We start from the raw sequence: 19,932 nt of genomic DNA on the forward strand, positions 1-19,932 counted from the left end.
GCAGATGTGTTTTATATTTCTATAGTGCTTTATAAGAGTAGTGAACAGACAGTTTTGTATATTTCGGTGTATATGATGCTTATAAAATTCAAGCCCTAGAATAGCTGATATTCCATACACTGTAATACTTGTGTCATAAATAATACAGCCATAGAACACTCAACAATATAATTTAGTGGAGGGATTTATTCTCATTTATAGCCCTGTGTTTACTCACCCATTCTCATTTATAGCCCTGTGTTTACTCTCATTTATAGCCCTGTGTTTACTCTCATTTATAGCCCTGTGTTTACTCACCCTACTTCATTGCTGTGATCTGGGGTCAGCTCTTATCATATAGAATCAAATCTATTTGAAAGTTGTTGCAGAAAACATGTATTTTTAGTGAAATATCTCAATTATCCACGAGATTCACACCAACATTGTACTTGACAGGATGTCATTCATGCACACTTCCTTCAATGAGCACATAAGTACAATATGTTCCGATACCGATACCAGTATCGGAAAAGCTGCTGATACTAACTGCCTACAATGCTGGTATCGGTGAGTATGTCAGTCTGTGCCATTCCGATACGATGCCATGTCACTTATCACATGATGATATGTCATTTACAGCCATCAACTAGTTTGTATTTTGAATGCTTCAGTTGATTGTTTTATCCTCCTACTGTACTATTTACATTATTATTTTACTAACTTGTAGCTGCACTTTAACAATTATTAATGGCATCTGTATGTATTCCTAGATTCCTAGTTTTCTTCTCACACTAGGAAGATGATGCCAAGAGTGATGTCGAACAGGTCGGATCTTCTAGACACCAAACTCCATTGTCTCAGGTATGCCAACAGCGCAAGTAAGCTGTTGATGTGCACCAAAGTCAATTGGAACGGTTTGAGTCTTTATTTTTTTATTTTTTTATTAAGCTTTTGCAGATACAGGCTTTATGAAAAAAACCTTCAAAGAACCTATCACTGATCTGCAGCTACTCAGTCAGGGGTATGTATAAACTGAATGTTTGATGATTTAATGTCCTTGAGCTTCATGGGATTACAGTCACATACTGAGGAGGTGTTTGTTCAGCCTCTTCTTAAAGGCATGAATACTACTTGATGTAATGTCTCCAACAACCGTAGGGGGAAGGCTGTTCCATGTTGTTATAGCAGAGTGGAGAAAGCTCCTATCAAGGCATTTGGTGTTTGACTTGAGGATGGTCAGGGCGTGGCTTGGTAGTACCCTCCGGGTGATACGACCTGGGATGTGAGCTTGGGGTAGCAGTGCTTTGAGATCCACTGGACAGCTGGGAGTGTGCATCTTATAAAGAACAGTTGTTGCTGCAACTGTTCGACAATGACTCAGCTTACTGATGGCATATTGCTGTAGGGCAAGGTCCTCATCCACCCCGATGATCTTTAGAGCCTTTTTTTGGATAATGTCTAGCTGCCTGAGAGTGGTCTGAGAGGCATTCATCCAGGCTAGGCAGGAGTACTCCATAATACTCCTGACCTGGGTCTTATAGATGTTGGCTCTGCCTTTAGCATCAAGCTTGTTGGCCAGCTTACGTAGTGCTCCAAGACGTTGTCCAGCACGTTTAGAGATGTTGGAAAGATGGCTAGTCCACGTCAGTTTACAGTCTATGCAAAGACCCAGAATCTCCATCTGCTCGCTGAGTTTGATTTTAGCGGTCCCAAAGAAGAGATCTGGGCGAGATGGGTTCCTCTTTCTGGACAGGATTATAGCCTTGCACTTGGTGGGCTCGAAAGTGACCTTCCAGGCGGCAGCCCACTTTCGGATGTTTTCCAGGTCTTTGTTTAGGGATGCAGCCACCTCAGGCCCATTTGATGATGTTACAGGTGCGAAAATGGTGGAGTCGTCCGCATACAGAAATATGCTGTTCTCACACTGTTCCACAACATCATCTATGAAGATGGATGCTTCTGAATGCTTATTTTCTGTCACACTAGGGAGCTGATTCCAAAAGTGATGTTGAGCAGGGCGGAACTTTTAGATGACCAGCCTCTGTCATCTGTAACAATGTGTCCAGATGCCACGATAAATGAGGGTGAGTCTCAATATTCCGTATTATGCTTTGGTCTATAGTCTCTAAGACATACCGTCAGTAAGTTGGCTTTCAATGACTTACAAACCTTCATTGCCCAGATGGAACAAATGGCGTCCCAAGTTAGTCTGTACAGATTCATGAAATATTTCATATTAATGACACTTTTGTGCAGTATACTTATTTGGTGGTGAAGTTCCAGACTGCTACATGTCATGCAGAAACAGCCCAGGGGATCCACATTCTTAATAAGGATCATGAAATAGTCTCTGACAAAACAACTACAGGAAACGTTAACAGAACCCCAATTCTGTGAAGCATTAGGCTATAAATGTATCAGGTCCAAGATGGACCCACACAGTATAGATAAGATCACTGGTTCTCAATCTCAATTGTTGTGTGTGCGGCCCACCAGACCTGAGGCCGATTCTACAAATGCCTTCTAAATCAGTAGTTCTCACACTTTCAAGATTGTATAAAAATGTTCAAAAATAGCAGATTGTACAAGCTCACAGTGTGGCACAAAGTGTATATCTGCTATTTTTGAATAGCTAACGCAAAAGTCTAAAATGCCACAGATGCTTTCCCGGTTTTAATGTTAATCATCCTGATTTTGCTAACTTCCCACTTTCATTGAATGTGCACAATGTTCCCATTTTTATGTCCTCCCCGTTTCACATCTGGCCTTTCCAAACTTAACTTCCTCCTAAATTAAGAGTAAAGCACATAATTCATACATACACTGTATAAAATGTGCTTAAATCTTTGAATATATATGATTTTTTTTTATGTGAACATTTTTAACTCCAATATTTGCTTCTGGCGGTCCCTGGAACGAAATATTTTCAGATGGGGGTCCGCGGCCAAATACATATCATTTTGGGGGTCCTTGACATGAACAAGTTGGAGCACCTCTGATAGCACCTCTGATAACGAAATATTTTCAGATGGGGGTCCGCGGCCAAATACATATCATTTTGGGGGTCCTTGACATGAACAAGTTGGAGCACCTCTGATAGCAACATACTGTTAGGATTTAGAAAAAAAACATTTGATATGTATTTGGCCGCGGATGCCCATCTCAAAATGTTGTACAAAGATTTGTACAAATTTTCACGATTTTTCAAAAATAGCAGATCTACAAGCTCATAGTGCCGCGCAATGAGCTTGTAGATCTGCAATTTTTTAATAGCCAAAGAAATCTAAATTGACAGAGATGCGTTCCCGGATTGAATGGGTTAAAGTCCTGATTTCAAAATGTATCGGTCGGTTGTGGAGGTGGGGGCTGACTAAAGGGAGCGCCGACAATACCGGCGAAAGAAACTGTAAGAACATCTCGTTCACATGGTCATGCATCGTCAGATTGTGATGAAGCAAGTGACAGGAATGATGGATTAAATAGATAGCTGTTAACTTGTGTTAACTTGAATATTGAAAGAACTGTGGGAGGGTTGTATAGAAAAGTTCAGAACAAGTACCGGTAACAGTGTAAAAATGTTGGCATGGATTAAAGTTCTCAGTCGATTTGAGCCATTTGGATTCCACAGAAGCCGGCATGTCTTCTATATGGGAGCATGTTGTGCAGCGAAAATAGCCGATCTACAAGCTCTCAATGCGTCTGTGACGCATTGAGAGCTTGTAGATAGGCTCTCTTCGGTTATTATTTTAAGATTAGAGCATTTGAAGTGGTCAAACTAGCAGCCTAAGTATCCCTGGGGACTCACTAGCCCTGGTCCAGAGCATTAGTGAGTTCTCTCTAACGCCCTGCCAGGCGCTCGGCTCTGCTCATAGACAAGGAATTCCACTGCCCTGCAGTAAAGAAAACCAAAAACTGTATTTTACAGAGAAGGTGGGGTGCTGAGAGGGTTCCCACCTCCGAGAATAGACTTTTAACAACACAAAGCAGCCTTTGTTTTGGTGAGTAGCGAAGTGGTTTTGTTTATTTTTACTACAGTTGAAGTCCTCGTAGGGGAATTCCTTGTCTACGAGCAGAGTCGAGCGCCTGGCAGGGCGTTAGAGAGAACTCACTAACGCTCTGGACCGGGGCTAGGGCACTACCAACCACACTATTCCAAAGCCGCCTTTGCTTGTATTGAACCACTGAGAGCCATATGTGTGTTAACCCACTCAATCCGGGAACGCATCTACAAATGTCTTCTAAATCCTAACAGTTTTCTGAAAAACGTATGTTGCTATAATATCAGTGGTTCTCAAACTGTTTCATATCAAACACCCCCAAAATTGGCGGACCGCCATCTGAAAATATTTTGTTCCAGGGACCCCCCCAGAATCAAAGATTTGAGTAAAAAAAAAAATCCCTTAAAAATATATATATAATACTTGCACAAATGTTCAAGATTTTTCAAAAATAGCAGATCTACAAAATTGTGAAATATTACCTGAGAAATTAGCAACAATTGTGAAAATAGCCAATCAGCTTGTAGATCAGCTATTTTCACAATATTCATCCGTGAAGGAGTCAAACAAAATGTAATGCCTCAACTGCTACAATTCCAAGTGCTTGTCTTGGGTGTCTTGAGTTTAAATTAAAAAAATCGCAGTGGTCGCAGCCTGAAAAGAACCACTGAGATAGATTAATATTTAATAAAAAGGGTTTATCTGGTTGATCAAATTAATGAATTAATAAGTGTGTTGATTTCTCTGGCATTCTTCCTGTTAGATCAACTCAAGCAATGACAAATGCCATAATCTATGTGCTGCGTGTTTGTGTGTAGGTTGAAACAGAAGGAGGAGATAAAGGACATGAAATGCGGTGGCAGATCCTGTCTGCTCATTCTACACAACATCACAGGAAGTTGTTTTCACCTCCAGACCCCAAGCATGCAACATGGAGACAGCAGCGTTCTGCACTATAGCATGTGAGTAGTGTGTTTGTGTATTTATTTGTATATGTGTATGCAACTATGCATGCATGGATTCATTTTGCCCTGAGTGTTGAACATATGTCCTCTTTGAATTCAATATCTGCTTGACTTGAATGAACACTGGACTTGTGATTATAAAAACTGCATTGGCTTGCAGTTGTGTCAGGTTTCAGAACATGTGTTCTTCTCTGTCTTTGTTTCCTCCCTCCAATCTCTGTCTCTTCAGCCTTTCTGACCATCACTCCAAACAGATCTCAGGTGTTTCAGTATGAGTCTCTCAGGCTGACCTGTGAAGTCCAGGGGAACTTCACCGCAAAGAGGAATGTTTCGTTCAACGGGAACATTTCTGAGTGTTCAACAGACTGGGGACAAATAATCACATCCCAGTGTGTCATCCCAGACCTGTACCCTGAAGATACTGGAGCGTACTGGTGTGAATCTGCACAGGGAACATGCACCCATGCTGTCAACATCACTGTGACTGGTAGGTCCATTGAAGAAAATAAATAATAATAATATTTTTTATTATCTGACACAAAATCAAATTTATCGTCCCATCACAAATAAGTATAACGTTATGGGTGAAATTATTTTGTGCATGCTTCCTTCGACTGCAGTTACAATGTTAAATAGAAAACAATGGGTAGATAAAACAGGCATAATAATGGTACTGGGCTATTTTACTGTACATAGTCAAATGTACAGCAGGTGCAAATATACAGTATAGTGTTCCTCAGTCTATTGTACTCAAATATACGTAATGTATGAGGATGAAATATACAGTGTGCAGTCTGGTATACATACACATGTGTGTATCCAATCAGTGTAAGGGCAGATAGCTGTAGCTGTGTTCCCATGAATGCAAAATAGTGCATAGAGAAACAATAAAGAAGCTCATGATCTGCATGAGCTGTGGAAACTGTTGCTTTGTCTGTTCATTTGGCATTTGACCATGCAATATCTCCTGTGATGGTAGCAGTGTGAACAGATTGTGGCTGCTGACTGTCTTTGATGATCCGCTTAGCCGTGGCTATGCCCTGCTTCTCGTAGAATATATGAGAAGATGATAGAGAAGCTGATACATGGCTTAAAGGGATAGTTCACCCCCAAAATGACTTTTTTTCTATCGATTACACACCCCATGGAGACTTGAATTCATGGCTTTTTTTGTTTTTGTGTCGCATTCCTAAGCCAATAATTTGATAACCGGCGGCGGCTCCGGTAGGAGACTCAAAGTGTCACTGAGTCTCCTACCGGAGACATCAGCATCTTTCTGTCGGTTATCAAATTATTAGCTTAGGAATGCGACAAAAACAAAAAAATATCCATGAATTCAATGCTTCATGGGATGTGTAATTGATTGAAAATAAGTGATTCTTTTGGGTGAACTATCCCTTTAAAGTCAGGCGCATCCCAGACCTACTAGGCTGGGTGCTGGATCAAAAGAGTTAAACAGTATATAAGAATAATAATCTTAAAGAACTAGAAAAAGTGCTCCTCGGAGCACAACTCTCCGCCAGAAGACTTGTGTTGGTTCGAAGGTCGCGAAGGTCGCTATCCCTCTTGTATATGTAAGTGTCCTATCCATCCTGTCTGGGTAAGTGTCCTCTTCCGTCCTGTCTGTGTAAGTGTCCTATCCCTCCTGTCCTATCCGTCCTGTCTATGTAAGTGTCATATCCCTCCTGTCTATATAAGTGTCCTATCTGTCCTATCTGTCCAATAAGACAGATAGGAACAATTGGACCGCGACTACCTGACTACTTCCGGTTCGAAGGTCTGGGAGTGAGCTAGTGGCCGGATTTTCGGTATTGGAATCTGGCTTATCACAGTGACACATGTATTTATAGGTCGCTATCCCTCTTGTATATGTAAGTGTCCTATCCAACCTGTCTGGGTAAGTGTCCTCTTCCGTTCTGTCTGTGTGAGTGTCCTATCCCTCCTGTCTGTATAAGTGTCCTATGTCATATCCCTCCTGTCTATATAAATGTCCTATCTGTCCTATCTGCCAATTATGTATCAGCCATGCAGCCATTTCATGGTTCCCGTCTTACCTCACTCTGACAGTGGCGGAGACACTGTCAGAGTGATGCCATGTATATATAGGCCCGGTGGCGTCACTAGCCAATCAGATCACAGTATTTCACGTGTCACGTGAGGCTTGACCAATCGGTGTGTCACGTTTAGAAAGTGAAAACGCAGTGATAACAATACTCTCCTGGCGGAGAGTAATAATAATCTTACAAGACAAGCTCATAGCGCGGCACTGCGCTATGAGCTTGTATCTGCTATTTTTGAAAAGTCTTGAAAATGTGTGCAAATATTGCACCTTTTCCTGTGACTGCAATGTGGCGAGCTCGTACAACATAATCATTTCACCCACTCTTTTACATATGTAAGCGTGCTGTCACAATACATTTGAGTCTGATACTTGTTGACATAGCTTACTGGTACATTTGACCCAGTCTCTAATATTCTACTAATAACAACTTTGCCTTTTTTGGGGTGGTGTAACCGCCCCCTATAAGTGAGGTTTGGGCACTGACCAATCCTGCACCGTGATTGCCAATAGTCTACAACGCAGTCTACAACGCTAACCCTTCCACAGTCAATGCAAATCTATACTTTTGCAAAGTCAGCCAATCACATTACAGATATTGTCATCACCACTAGTTGTAATGTGATTGGCTGACTTTGCAAATTCAGGACTGTGATTGGCTAGTGAAACACAGGACACTTGTGCAGCCCTATGAATAGCAGTATGGACTTAAAAAAAAAAACACTTTTATGTTTTTTTTTAAGTGAATCACTTCCATCACTGTGATGACCACTGTGACCACACCGCCCACTTCACACTGGGTGTGATTTTTTTTAAACATGTTTAGCTTTTCAATGGAGAAATGTTTTGATTGAGAGACCAGCTCAACTGTGTTTCAGATGGAGATGTGATCCTAGAGAGTCCTGTACTTCCTGTGAAAGAGGGAAGTGGTGTCACACTCCGCTGCTTGTACAAAGACAATACAACTGTTGAACCATCCTCTGACCTCCCAGCTGGTTTCTATAAAGATGGATCCCTCATCAGGACTGGGTCTACAGGACAGATGACCATCCACAATGTCTCCAAGTCTGATGAAGGATTCTACAAGTGTCACATCTCTGACCTTGGAGAGTCACCAGAGAGCTGGATGGATGTGACAGGTGACACAGCACTCTATTTGAAAAATATATATTCGTAAATAAATCACACGATATTTAGAATCAATTACGACTCATAATAATCAAGGAGATGGGTTCATTACATTTTTTTGTAAATGGTCCTCACTAATGCTCATTATAATAGAGCACCGAAGTCTGACGTAATTTACACATCCTACCTGGTTCGCGGGTTTTCCACCCCCGTAGACGTCTTTAATATCGCGTCAAATAAGAACTGTGTTGCAAAAATAAACAAATGACCCCAGCGGTTGACTCTTATGGATATGAAGCATCAACTGGCAGTGAGAAAACGCTAATGTTACTTTCACCGAATTAGTTACATTTTCGCCAGAAACAGACTGTATCAAATATAAGTGACTGACTATCATAAACGATACAGAACCACCTCCCTGACAATATCGCAGAGACAGTTTGTTTATTTTTGGAACACAATTCTTATTTGAGACGATTCTATAATGACCCAATGTTATTCTCCATAGCGAAATTACTTTACGAACCTGGGGATGAACGAGTGACGTCAGGACTTCTGTACTCTATATAGTACCGATACCATTTTTGTCTACTCACTCTGTGTCCTCTCCCTCCGCTACCGCTCCGTCCTACACAGCTCGGTGCTTGTTGGGCGGGACATTTTAGAATATTTTCCACTATGCATGATTCTTACCCTTTTCCGCACATCGTATCTAAAAAGTAAAGGTCGTCCCCCCTGCTCTCAGATAACTTCTAGCGGAAAAGAAAATCTAAGCGACGGGTTGAAACTAGCGTTTTAATCGCTTTTTTAGTCAGCCTGTGGCCATTTTTCCCAATGCAATCTTACGGGAGCAGTATTGCGCATGCGGACGGGGGTTGACTGGCCATAGGCTGACTAAATAAGCGATTTAAACGCTTGTTTCAACCCGTCAGTTAGATTTTCTTTTCTGCTAGAAGTTAAAACATATTCGAAAATGTCCCGCCCAACAGGCACTGTACTGTGTGGAACCTCATCTCGGAGCTATATAGCAGAGGGAGAGGTTCCGATTGGAGCTACATCGGTGGGGAAACCAAGCTAATAGAAACTGCAGGCTGTCTAGTGTCTATTCCTGGAAAGTTAGCGTGCTGAAATTGAGGCCACTGTTCTCGCATTAATTTAAAATATATAAACCTGCCTACCAATGATGTCACTGGTAGGCAGGTTTCTGAACTGTCAGCAGCCCTCCTCTGAGACACAGAGTGAATACACTAATGTTACCATAATATAATGTGCATTAGTGAGGAGTGACATTATGAAGATGGGTGGTCCTGTAATATACTTTGTTGTACAAATATTGAAAATAGGCGATCTACAACCTTGTAGATCAGCTATTTTCATTACGTTATCTTTTAATAATCGTTCATTAACCCATTAAGACCGGGAACGCATCTGTGTGTCATTTTTCGATTTCTTTAGGTTTTCAAAAATAGCAGATCTACAAGCTCATAGCGTGGCACATCTGCTATTTTAGAAAATTAATGAAAATGTGTGCAAATCTTTAAATTAATATTTTTTAAAGTGAACATTTGTAACTCAAATCTTTGCTTCTAGGGATTCTACAAATGTCTTCTAAATCCTAACATTTTTATTTTTTTAAAAGCTCCCAAATAACCCAAAATAACATGTATTTGGCCAAGGACCCCCATCTCAAAATATTTTGTTCCAGGGACCCCCAGACGCAAAGATATGAGTAAAAATGTTTCGCTTTAAAAATATATATAAATTCAAAGATTTGTACAAATTCTCACAATTTTTCAAAAATAGCAGATATAGAAGCTCATAGCGCAGCACTATGAGCTTGTATATCTGCTGTTTTTGAATAGCCAAAGAAGTCTAAATTGACACAGTGGGTTCCTGGATTGAATGGGTTAATTGTTAAAAAATCCAGGTACAAGTTTGAAATTAATATTGATTTTAAGTCTCATATCCCAGCCCTATTGTGGTATTTGACCTTTTACAATCTAACCACACCTGCATCTAAGTAGCATTATGATTGTTTTTAGGACAGAATGTGGTTCGTGGCGGAGCTTCGTCTGCGTATGAGGAGTCGTCACGTTTCCTGTACATTCTACTTCCTGTGTTGGCTTGCGTAGGGCTCTCGCTTGCCTCCTTGGTGATGTGGTCACAAATCCGCCGAAGACGCAGAGGTGAGACTTTCACAACAAACACTTTGAATCAGACAACATTAACCCATTCAATCCGGGGACGCATTTCTCTGTCATTTTTGATTTCTTTGGCTATTCAAAAATAGCAGATCTACAAGCTCATAGCGTGGCACCGAGTGCCGCGCTATGAGCTTGTAGCTCTGCTATTTTTGAAAAATCTTGAAAATGTGTGCAAATCTTTGAATATGCATATATTTTTTAAAGGGAACATTTGTAACTCAAATCTTTGCTTCAGGGGGTCCCTGGAACAAAAATATTTTACAAATGTTCGCTTCAAAAAATATATTCAAAGATTTGCAAAAAAATGTCATTATTTTAAAAAATAGCAGATCTACAAGCTCATAGTGCGGCACTCGGTGCCACGCTATGAGCTTGTACATCTGCTATATTTTTTTATAGCCAAAGAAATAAAAAATGACACAGATGCGTTCCCGGATTGAATGGGTTCATTCAACATCACTCTGATACTGTTACACACGATGCAGATACATTTCATTTGTCATTCATTCATGTTCCTATGTGCATGTGAATTATAATCTTAAAATCTCCCTCTCTTAATGTATCTGTTATTAATTGTGTTAACATAATATCATGGAGACATTTTGACCAAACCAAGGGTGATGTTTTGATACTAATTCAAACACCCTTAAAAAGTGATGTGGCCTCATGTGCAGTCGTGCTTATTGAATATTTAAAAAAAACGACTAAAGCAAGAATAATCTTCCCACCATTGTTCAGCAGAGTGACTATTACTCATTGTCAGAAGGCTTCCTCCCTAACGGCCCCCACCCCACCCGATCGTGAATCATTCTCCCCTCCCACGTCTATCCCACTACTTCCTTTTACAGTACCTGCCCTTTTCTTGATTTACATCACATTTTGATGTAAAAGTAAATCAACTTAATTGTATACTGACTAATGCATGCACTCACATGACCATTCTAGGACCATAGGTATCATCTGGGCTCAGTGGCTGCACACCTTACTGTTGGTTTCTTTCTTGTAATGTTTGTGATCTCCAAAGTGAAGCCGAACAGTATTCTGTACTTAATCTGCACTTAATCAGATCATCAGTTTAATGTCTAAAACCAGGTTGTGTAACCCCAGGTGTATGACACAGAACTGCATTGATGGAAGGATGGGTGTATCAAAGTTTCAAACAAACATTCAGCGTAGTTGATGATCTCACCGACATGAATACAGCTATTGTCTGGCTGGAAGGAGACAATACCAATACTGTCTAACGTCTAAAACTAGAGGTGTAATTAGTAACTGGAAATGTCTGCGTGATTGTTCAGGGCCTTTAAAAAAGTTAATAGAAAGGTTTTGGGGTGAGCAGGAGTCATGTTTAGTTACAGTACATTTTATATACATGTAGTCTTTATATATCGCCACTGTCAGGCAGAAACCTCGTATCTCCATATTTCAACCTTTTATGTTACTTCGTTATACAACAGTGACAAGCAAAAGTATTGAAAATAGCCGGTTTACAAGTCACAAAGCGTTGCAGTGCGGCGCTTTGTGAGTTTGTAAATCTGCTATTTTCAACATTTCATAAAGTTTTCGTCCCATTGTGTGAAATGTAACGGTTTTGGACATACAAGGTTTCTACCGGACAGTGACAATATATATTTTTAGCGGTGCCAACCGCTGTACACTTGACTTTGTCCGTATGTCCGTCCGTCCGTTTAAGCCCGGGATGAGCACGGGATTTTAAACAGCTATAACTCCAGTTTGCAGCATGCCACCAAGTCCACATTTGTTATGTGGACTCAGACCACCAATAGGCACGAGCATGCATTGATGAAGTTATCAAAGAGGGGTCCAGGGACCCCCAGCGCCCGTATGAGCGGATGTCCGTTTAAGCCCGGGATGAGCACGGGATTTTAAACAGCTATAACTCCAGTTTGTAGCATGCCACCAAGTCCACATTTGGTATGTGGACTTAGACCACCAATAGGCACGAGCATGCATTGATGAAGTTATCAAAGAGGGGTCCAGGGACCCCCAGCGCCCGTATGAGCACGGGATGAGCACGGGATTTTAAAGAGCTATAACTCCACTTTGCAGCATGCCAGCAAGTCCACATTTGGTATGTGGACTTAGACCACCAATAGGGACCAGCATGAATTGCTCAAGCCCCGCCCCCTCTGTCTTCCCATTGGCTGGCCTTCAAACAGCCATAACTCAAGTTCGCAGCATGCTATGGAGTACAAATTTTGTACATGGACTATTCTCTAGGGCTAAAACCACCAACCGTGACAATCTAAATCTAACTATAATCGCTTCAAGTGGCTCTAAAATTGAGAGAGTGTCGGAGTATAAATACCTTGGCATCTGGCTGGATGAAAAATTATCTTTTAAATATCATATCGAAAATCTTGTCACTAAACTAAGACAGAAAATTGGTTTTCTCTATAGGAACAAAGCATGCTTTCCTGCATCCTGCAAAAAGACTATTATTGAAGCCACTTTCCTTTCTGTGCTAGACTATGGGGACATTATTTATAAAATTGCTGCCCCTTCAACTTTAAAACACCTCGACACAGTATACCACTCTGCCTTAAGGTGGGTAACTGGTGACAGTTATGGTACACATCACTGTACTCTTTATGAGAACGCAGGCTTATCCTCACTCTCTGAGAGGCGTGATAAGCACTGGTATCTGTTTATTTTTAAAGCTATCTCAGGAATGCTCCCCCCATATATTTGTAATATGTTGGATCAGAAGCCTAGTACCCACCAGACCCGTTCGAGTGACTTCCTGATGCTCAAGGTTCCATTTGTGAATTCAGAGCTAGGCAAGGCAGCATTCTCTGTTAGTGCACCATCTGCCTGGAATGAGCTTCAGAAGTCCTTAAAAATCAGACTACTGCCCTCTTTGGGTCAATATAGAGCAATGGTTTCCAGCACCTTTGTACCAGGCTGTAACTGTTTTATTTAATGTTCCTGTTCTTTCATTGAAATACTGAGTATTTCTATTCTCTGATTATAAATTAATTGATGTATGTAAATGTATTCATGTTGATTATGCTGATTATGTTGTATCTCGGCTACATTGAAAATGAGGGCTTGCCCTCAACTGTACTCCGAGTTGAAATAAAGGTTATGATGAAAGCCAGCAATAGGGACTAACTGTCATTACTTAAGCCCCGCCCCCTCTGTCTGCCCATTGGCTGGGCTTTAAACAGCCATCATTCCAGTTTGCAGCATGCTACCAAGTACAAATTTGGTAAGTGGACTCAGACCACCAATAGGGACGAACTGAAATGAGTTAAGGCCCGCCCCAAAGGCACCGCTTCCTTCACACAGGGTGTGATTTTTACAATGCATTTGTGTTTTCCTGGTGCCTAATATTTGTCTTAATGACGTTTATGAAGACATTGGGTTACTTTGTTGATATAGAATATGATTTAATTTCTTGGGGATGTGATTGTGTTGTAGGTCGAGGTGAACTTGACCTTATACCTCGGACGTACACGGACATCACATTCACAGAACCCGTCCGGACCAACACCCCGATGGGTAAAGACATTCAACACACACCACACAACCATATTTTGTCCAGCCAGCATTATATACATTCCGGTAACACTTTACTTAAAGTTCGGGTCCATAATGCATTATAAGCACATTTATAATGTGCTTATAAGGCATTATAACACCCGTTATAAATGTTTATAATGATGATTGACAACTTATAGCAACGTTTATAACGTATTATAAGTGCTGGTTATAATGCATTATAAGGTCAGTGGAACTGCACATTATACCTGTAGTACTATAACTTGGTTAGTTATAAACTGTCTTTATTATAAACATGTATAACGAGTGTTATGAAGCATTATAAAGCATTATGATGCATTATAAATGTGATTATAATGCATTATAGACACAACCCTTAAATAAAGTGTTACCTGGTAGTTCTAATGGGCTGTTCCACTGAGTTTATAATGCATTATGACCAGCACTTATATATTATATTATTATAAGTTATAATACTTCATTATAAGTTGTTATGTATAATTATAAACATGCATTATAAATGTTATACATTATACATTATAGACCCAACCTTAATATAAAGTCTTAGCCAAATTCCTTAAACTGCTCATTTAAATGTAGCTTTAGTTTGTTTTTTAACCACATGAACTCGAGCATCCCTTTCCTAAGCATGTAACACAATGAAAGCCAAGCGCTCTCACCATTCTTGGTTTGGCTATGCCTAGTGTCCCTTTTAACAATGATGTTTTATCATTGGAGGTACATGTTTTCCCTCTTGTGGTTGGATTCTTCACACAGTGAAGTTCTACAGTTCTTAGACATTCTACACAGTATGTTGCCAACCCCTCAACACATTTCTCACAGCCACATTATGATTCAGAAACAAAGAAAACACCATATACTGTATACAGGAGAATAAGAATTTATGTTTCCGACATTTACCAGATGCCCTCATCCAGATCAACTTATACAGTCCTTGTTCAGACTAAGTGCCATGAACACTTAAGGATTAGATGGGGTTATTTTTGTTTCATAATTTGGTCCGTAAAAAGAACAGCAATGGAAAATAAAAATAAACGTGTCTATTTTTGATTTGTTGAGCAAAAATAGATCAGGCAGTGAAGGGTTGGGAGAAGATGAGGCAGGGCACAACCAGTTACACCATCGACTGCGAACATTTGACAAAAGCAGGCGAACATTTGGTGAAAGTAGCAGATCTACAAGTTCACAACACCTCGATGTGTTGTGAGACTGTAGATCTGCTATTTTTGGCATTAAGGTTTAGTTTAGAGTGGGAAACAAATGAGGGGACCAAAATACAGACCGCCGGCGACCCCGCTCAATGAAGTATAAACTTTGAAGTAGTTGATCTAATTTCAGATATTTGTCTTTGTTTTGTGTTTTCCATGAAGGAGGCTGGGCGGTGGTCTCTCCTTTGTACTATCTCTTCATTGAGATGAACATCAAGGAGTCTTGGGGTGCCACAGTGCAGGAGGGACACAGAAGAAGCGTGTCCCCGGTGGGAGTGGAACCCAGGCCACCAGAGACTCATGTGACACAGACAGTGTCACAGACACTCAATCAACACTCACTAGTATGAATGTCAATGTCATGTCAATCAATATTATTAGCACTGTATTGGACATACTGTATGAAAAGGTGTTCCCATACAGTAGAAGGTGCGATCCCACTGCATATGGATGATATTGGGGTGGTTGGTTGTCAAACAACTGCTGACCTGGTGTGAGTTAGGAAGGATAAGGACTTAAAACTATGACACACTGTTGATTTACAAACTAAATGCATCAGAATGGTAGGTCTTATGCAGGTATGAAATGGACTAGGCATCTTATCTTATTTATAATAGATTGCCTAGAACAGTGATACTTTGTATCAGGCTGCATGATGTCAGTTTCAGTGTTTATTTTTAAATGCCTGCCAACATAGCGTCCGGAACAAATGAGGTTTTTGTGATGCGAGAAACAGCACCTGCGGTTATACATTAGTCATGTTTAACCCATTCAAACCAGGAAAGCATCTGTTATTTTAGATTTTATTGCAACATAAGTTTTTCAGAAAACGTCCAATTTTGAACAGTGGTTTAGAACAGTGGTTCTCAAAAATACCAGATCTACAAGCTCAGAGCGCGCGCACTGCAAGCTTATCCGCTATATATATATTTCTTTTTTAACTTGAAAGTGTTTGAAAAGTCTTGCATAATTCTGATTCTGTTTTACACAGCTCCTCTCTTCTTGGGGGTCCCTGGCACCAAAACATATTCAGGTGGGGGGGGGGGGGGGGGTCCATGGCCAAATACATATCATTGTGGGGGTCCTTGGCACGAAAAGGTTTGAGAATCACTTATTTTAGAAGCCATTCGTCAAGTCAAGTCAAATGTATTTATATAGCACATTAAAACAACAGCAGCTGACCCAAAGTGCTTTCCAAACAAATAGCAAGAACAAATAGACCTTAGTCTATTTACAAAACAAAGCAGTGACAAACAATCAACAGACAATGACCTCAAACTATGTTAAAACAAGAATGACCAAAGTCATAATAAAGCCGCATGCGGCAGGCTTTTTTTGCCCCAATCTTTTCATAGACCTGATTACTTGTTTTTTGGATTGCTTGTTTCTCTCGCCAAACCTGGCAAACCTGGCAACACCAGCGTCGCAGATTAACGCTCTAATGTTTTTTATATAAGTGGTGGCAACATCGCATGGGTCTTCCCAACAATAGCTAAGATTGAAGTCAGTGTGAACATGGCCAAATAATAACTTAATAGCCAAACTAGGTCTAATGAAGCACGCTAGCATTTAGGCTAACCCTCCGGTTCTCCCTTTCTCTCTCTCTGCTGCAAAGAAGGAGAGGCGGGTGCTGCAAAGTGCCGTCTCCGGGTGCTGCAAAGCGCCGTCTCCCCATTGGCTTAAAGGGGGGGAAGTGTGAAGGACAGGCAGGACAGCCAATGACAAATAGGTGTCAAAGGAGGAGAGGCGGGTGCTTCAAAGTACCGTCTCCCCATTGGCGTGAAGTGTGAAGGACAGCCAGGACAGCCAATGACACTTAGGTGTCACTAAATGTCACTCGGGTGCTGTTTATAGAGCCGCGCTGCTTTCAGCATGCGGCTAAAAAAAGTGGGTCTTCAGTTTGGATTTAAAAATCTCAATGGTGGGGCTTATCTTGATGTGAAAAGGGAGATTATTTTAGAGTATAGGTGCGGCCACGGAGAAAGCCCGGTCACCTTTGGTAATGAGGTTTGTTGGGGGAACTGAAAGGAGTTTCTGAATGGATGATCTTAACCTAGTGGCAGGAGGCTTATTGAACAGATCAGAAATGTATGGAGGGGCTAGGCTATTGAGATTCGTAGAATCGGCCTCAGGTATTAATGGGTTAAAGCCCAGTCTGTTCTTTTACAATCACTAATCTCAAGCTGTGTGTCTGTGTGCCTGCGTATGTGTGTCTGTCTGTGTGCTGTCTGTGTCTGTCTCTACCCCAAGCCCCCAGAAGCCAGTGTTTGCATTGAAGCGCATTGGACATGCTGGTCATTCATAGGTACTGCAGCTTAAAACGGCTTGGGCCACTGTACATGAACAAGCAAAAGCGGTTTCGACCAATGGGCTTGACTCACAAGCTTGCGCACGGGGCTGCGCACCGAGGTGACGCAAAACGTGTCACAGTGGCCCCATCACATTTCCCAACCCGGAAGAAGGGGTGATTCCGCCTCATGCGCTGGGTGAGCAACTCAATGCAAGTGGATGGGAGGGGATTTCTGGTGCCCTCTCTATTGTTTTTAACTCTATGCTCTACCCAGGTGTGAATGTGCAATGAGAAAAGTTTTGCGAACAACAGCAATACTTCTGTTAATATTGATTGAAGTGTGTATTATGATTAGTTATTTGTGGATTATATGTCCAACTAAATTAACTGTAGTCTCTGTGTATATGAATCTGTACCTTTGTCTTTTTAGGGAACATACTGTAGACACGTTTCTCAACCAGTGATTCAGGAACCAGCATCAGAACATTTGGGCTGAATTGATTATTCCGTATTGATATGGTTTGATAAGACTTCCTTTAGTTCAAAAATATCACAATTATTACTTATTATTTTCCTGTTACATTTTCTATCATTTTGTCCAACTAAAGCCAACATTAACCAGTTTATTGATACAAGAGCAAAGTTTGTATAACCACCTGAACAAATGTGTATGCACCCTGCCATACATCAAGTTATACTGTAGAGCAGGAAAAAAAATATCTGTATTGATGTTCAAGCAGACTAACAAACACATCAGTAAGTAAATTATTGATTCTGGACTTATTTTGATTTTCAGTATGTACAACTGGCTGCTGTTAATCTGTATTACTCAAGCAGACTGTAACAACCAAATATTTTAAGTAAATGGTTGATTCTCAACTTATTTTGTTTCCAGAGTGCATTTTTCCCTCAACACAGGATTTAAGAATCCCAGGCCTAAAATAACACATTTCGGCATCACAATGCCCCTGGCCCTCGGCTTGGTACCTGAGACATAATTTGGCCCTTGGGGAAAAGTAATTGGGGAACCCTGCTGTAGAGGCAGCGTTCACCAAAGCCTGGCCTCGGGTTTGACACATGCACTGTATACATTAACATGGGTTCTCTAATCACCTAGATCAGTGCTTCTCAAGCTTACATTTTGGTGTGGATTAGAACATGGACCCTCATAACTCTTAAGTGTACAAAGGGACCCCCCATAAATGAGTGTGCAAATTGAGCAAAATGGGTCCTTACAGGTCCATTTGGTTCCATGTGTACACTCTCAGAGTTACAGACAGTAAAGGTCCATTTGGGGACTCGCTGGGGGTCCACGCTGAAGCTGAACGGCAGACCACTGTTAACCGTGCATGCACCAAATCACAGGATTACTGGACATATGCAAGCTGTGACATATCATTCAGTAGTGAAATCAAATGTACAGTTTTAAATAATTCCCCTGTTCAGACGGTCTATATCTGTTCAGCAAAAGAGCAAAGACTGAAGTCACAAGCTGTGAAGTCAGGGAAACGTGCGTGAAAACCCTATGAGGAACACGAGATTATTAGACACTCCGCTGTCAGCTGTTTGTTATAATACTTCCTTTTTAAGTATTGTTTCCACAGTTGTATTTTCCTTCCAAAACAATGACTTGTAAAAAAATGTTTTAATAAAAAAAATACCAGGAAGTTCCTTGTCATGTGTTTGTTTAAAATATATGGAAGCTCTCCAGTTCAACCAGGGACAGATTAACTGGCAGAGGACCAGAAACAACTGCTCAGAGCAGACAGAAAGATTGACATGTAGTGGTGGAAAAAGTACTCAAATGTTTTACTTAAGTAAAAATATCAATACTGCAATGTAGAAGTACTCCAATGCAACACGTTGTGAGCTTGTAGATCGGCTATTTTCAAATAGCCTAGATATAAAATAGGGCTAAAGTGGTTAATGTATGTTTTATAATGTAATATATTTATATCTGCAAAGTAACTAGTAACTAAAGTTTTCAATAATTGTAGTGGGGTACAATATTTGCCCCTGAGATGTAGTGGAGTAGAAGTAAAAGTATTGACAATTGGAAATACTCCAGCAAAGTAAAAGTACCTCAAAATTGTACTTAAGTACAGTACTTGAGTAAATGTACTTAGTTACTTTACACCACTGCTGACATGTAAAACACACTGCTCATGTGTCAAGAATGCTTTGAGGGAATGTGTATTATGTTTAATAATAGTGTTCTGAATGACCACATATGTTACTGACACACAGTCATTAGTGTTACAGTTCACTGTAAACCTACAGTGTGTTAGCATTTTTAAGTTCACTGTTATGGAGAACGTGATTGAATGTGTGTCCAGTCTCCACTCATTACAATATTGTTGTTACTACATTGTTTGTTTTTTGTTTTTTTTGTTTTTTTTTGGGGGGGGGGGTTAAGGGGAGGGGGGTTAAGATATGTTGTTTGACATTTTCAAGCCTTTATTCAAAAGCAACAGTGGAGAGAGAGGGGGAAGGACATGCAGCAAAGGGCCCCTACACATACTGTATGTGCTCTACCAGGTGCCTGGGACACATAC

At 40.7% G+C, this 19,932-nt stretch overlaps 1 protein-coding gene across 2 annotated transcripts; it reads left to right on the top strand.

Annotated features, from left to right (window-relative positions):
- The first annotated feature begins 1,963 nt into the window (after nucleotides 1-1,963).
- LOC311035555 (uncharacterized protein) lies at nucleotides 1,964-18,987 on the top strand. Of its 2 annotated transcripts, none has more exons than XM_084043830.1 (7): nucleotides 1,964-2,063; nucleotides 4,796-4,939; nucleotides 5,172-5,429; nucleotides 7,880-8,140; nucleotides 10,172-10,315; nucleotides 13,778-13,858; nucleotides 15,250-18,987. In XM_084043830.1, exons 2-7 carry the CDS (start codon nucleotides 4,909-4,911, stop codon nucleotides 15,435-15,437), a joined length of 963 nt encoding a protein of 320 aa, XP_083899956.1. In that variant the 5' UTR covers nucleotides 1,964-2,063; nucleotides 4,796-4,908; the 3' UTR covers nucleotides 15,438-18,987. The 2 variants fall into 2 exon arrangements, with proteins under 2 accessions (XP_083899956.1, XP_083899957.1); XM_084043831.1 differs by having other exon boundaries at nucleotides 15,253-18,987.
- Nucleotides 18,988-19,932: the final 945 nt, after the last annotated feature.

The sequence above is a fragment of the Gymnoscopelus microlampas genome, assembly GCF_963454915.1.
Source record: "Gymnoscopelus microlampas genome assembly, chromosome: 19".
Taxonomy (NCBI): Eukaryota; Metazoa; Chordata; class Actinopteri; order Myctophiformes; family Myctophidae; genus Gymnoscopelus; species Gymnoscopelus microlampas.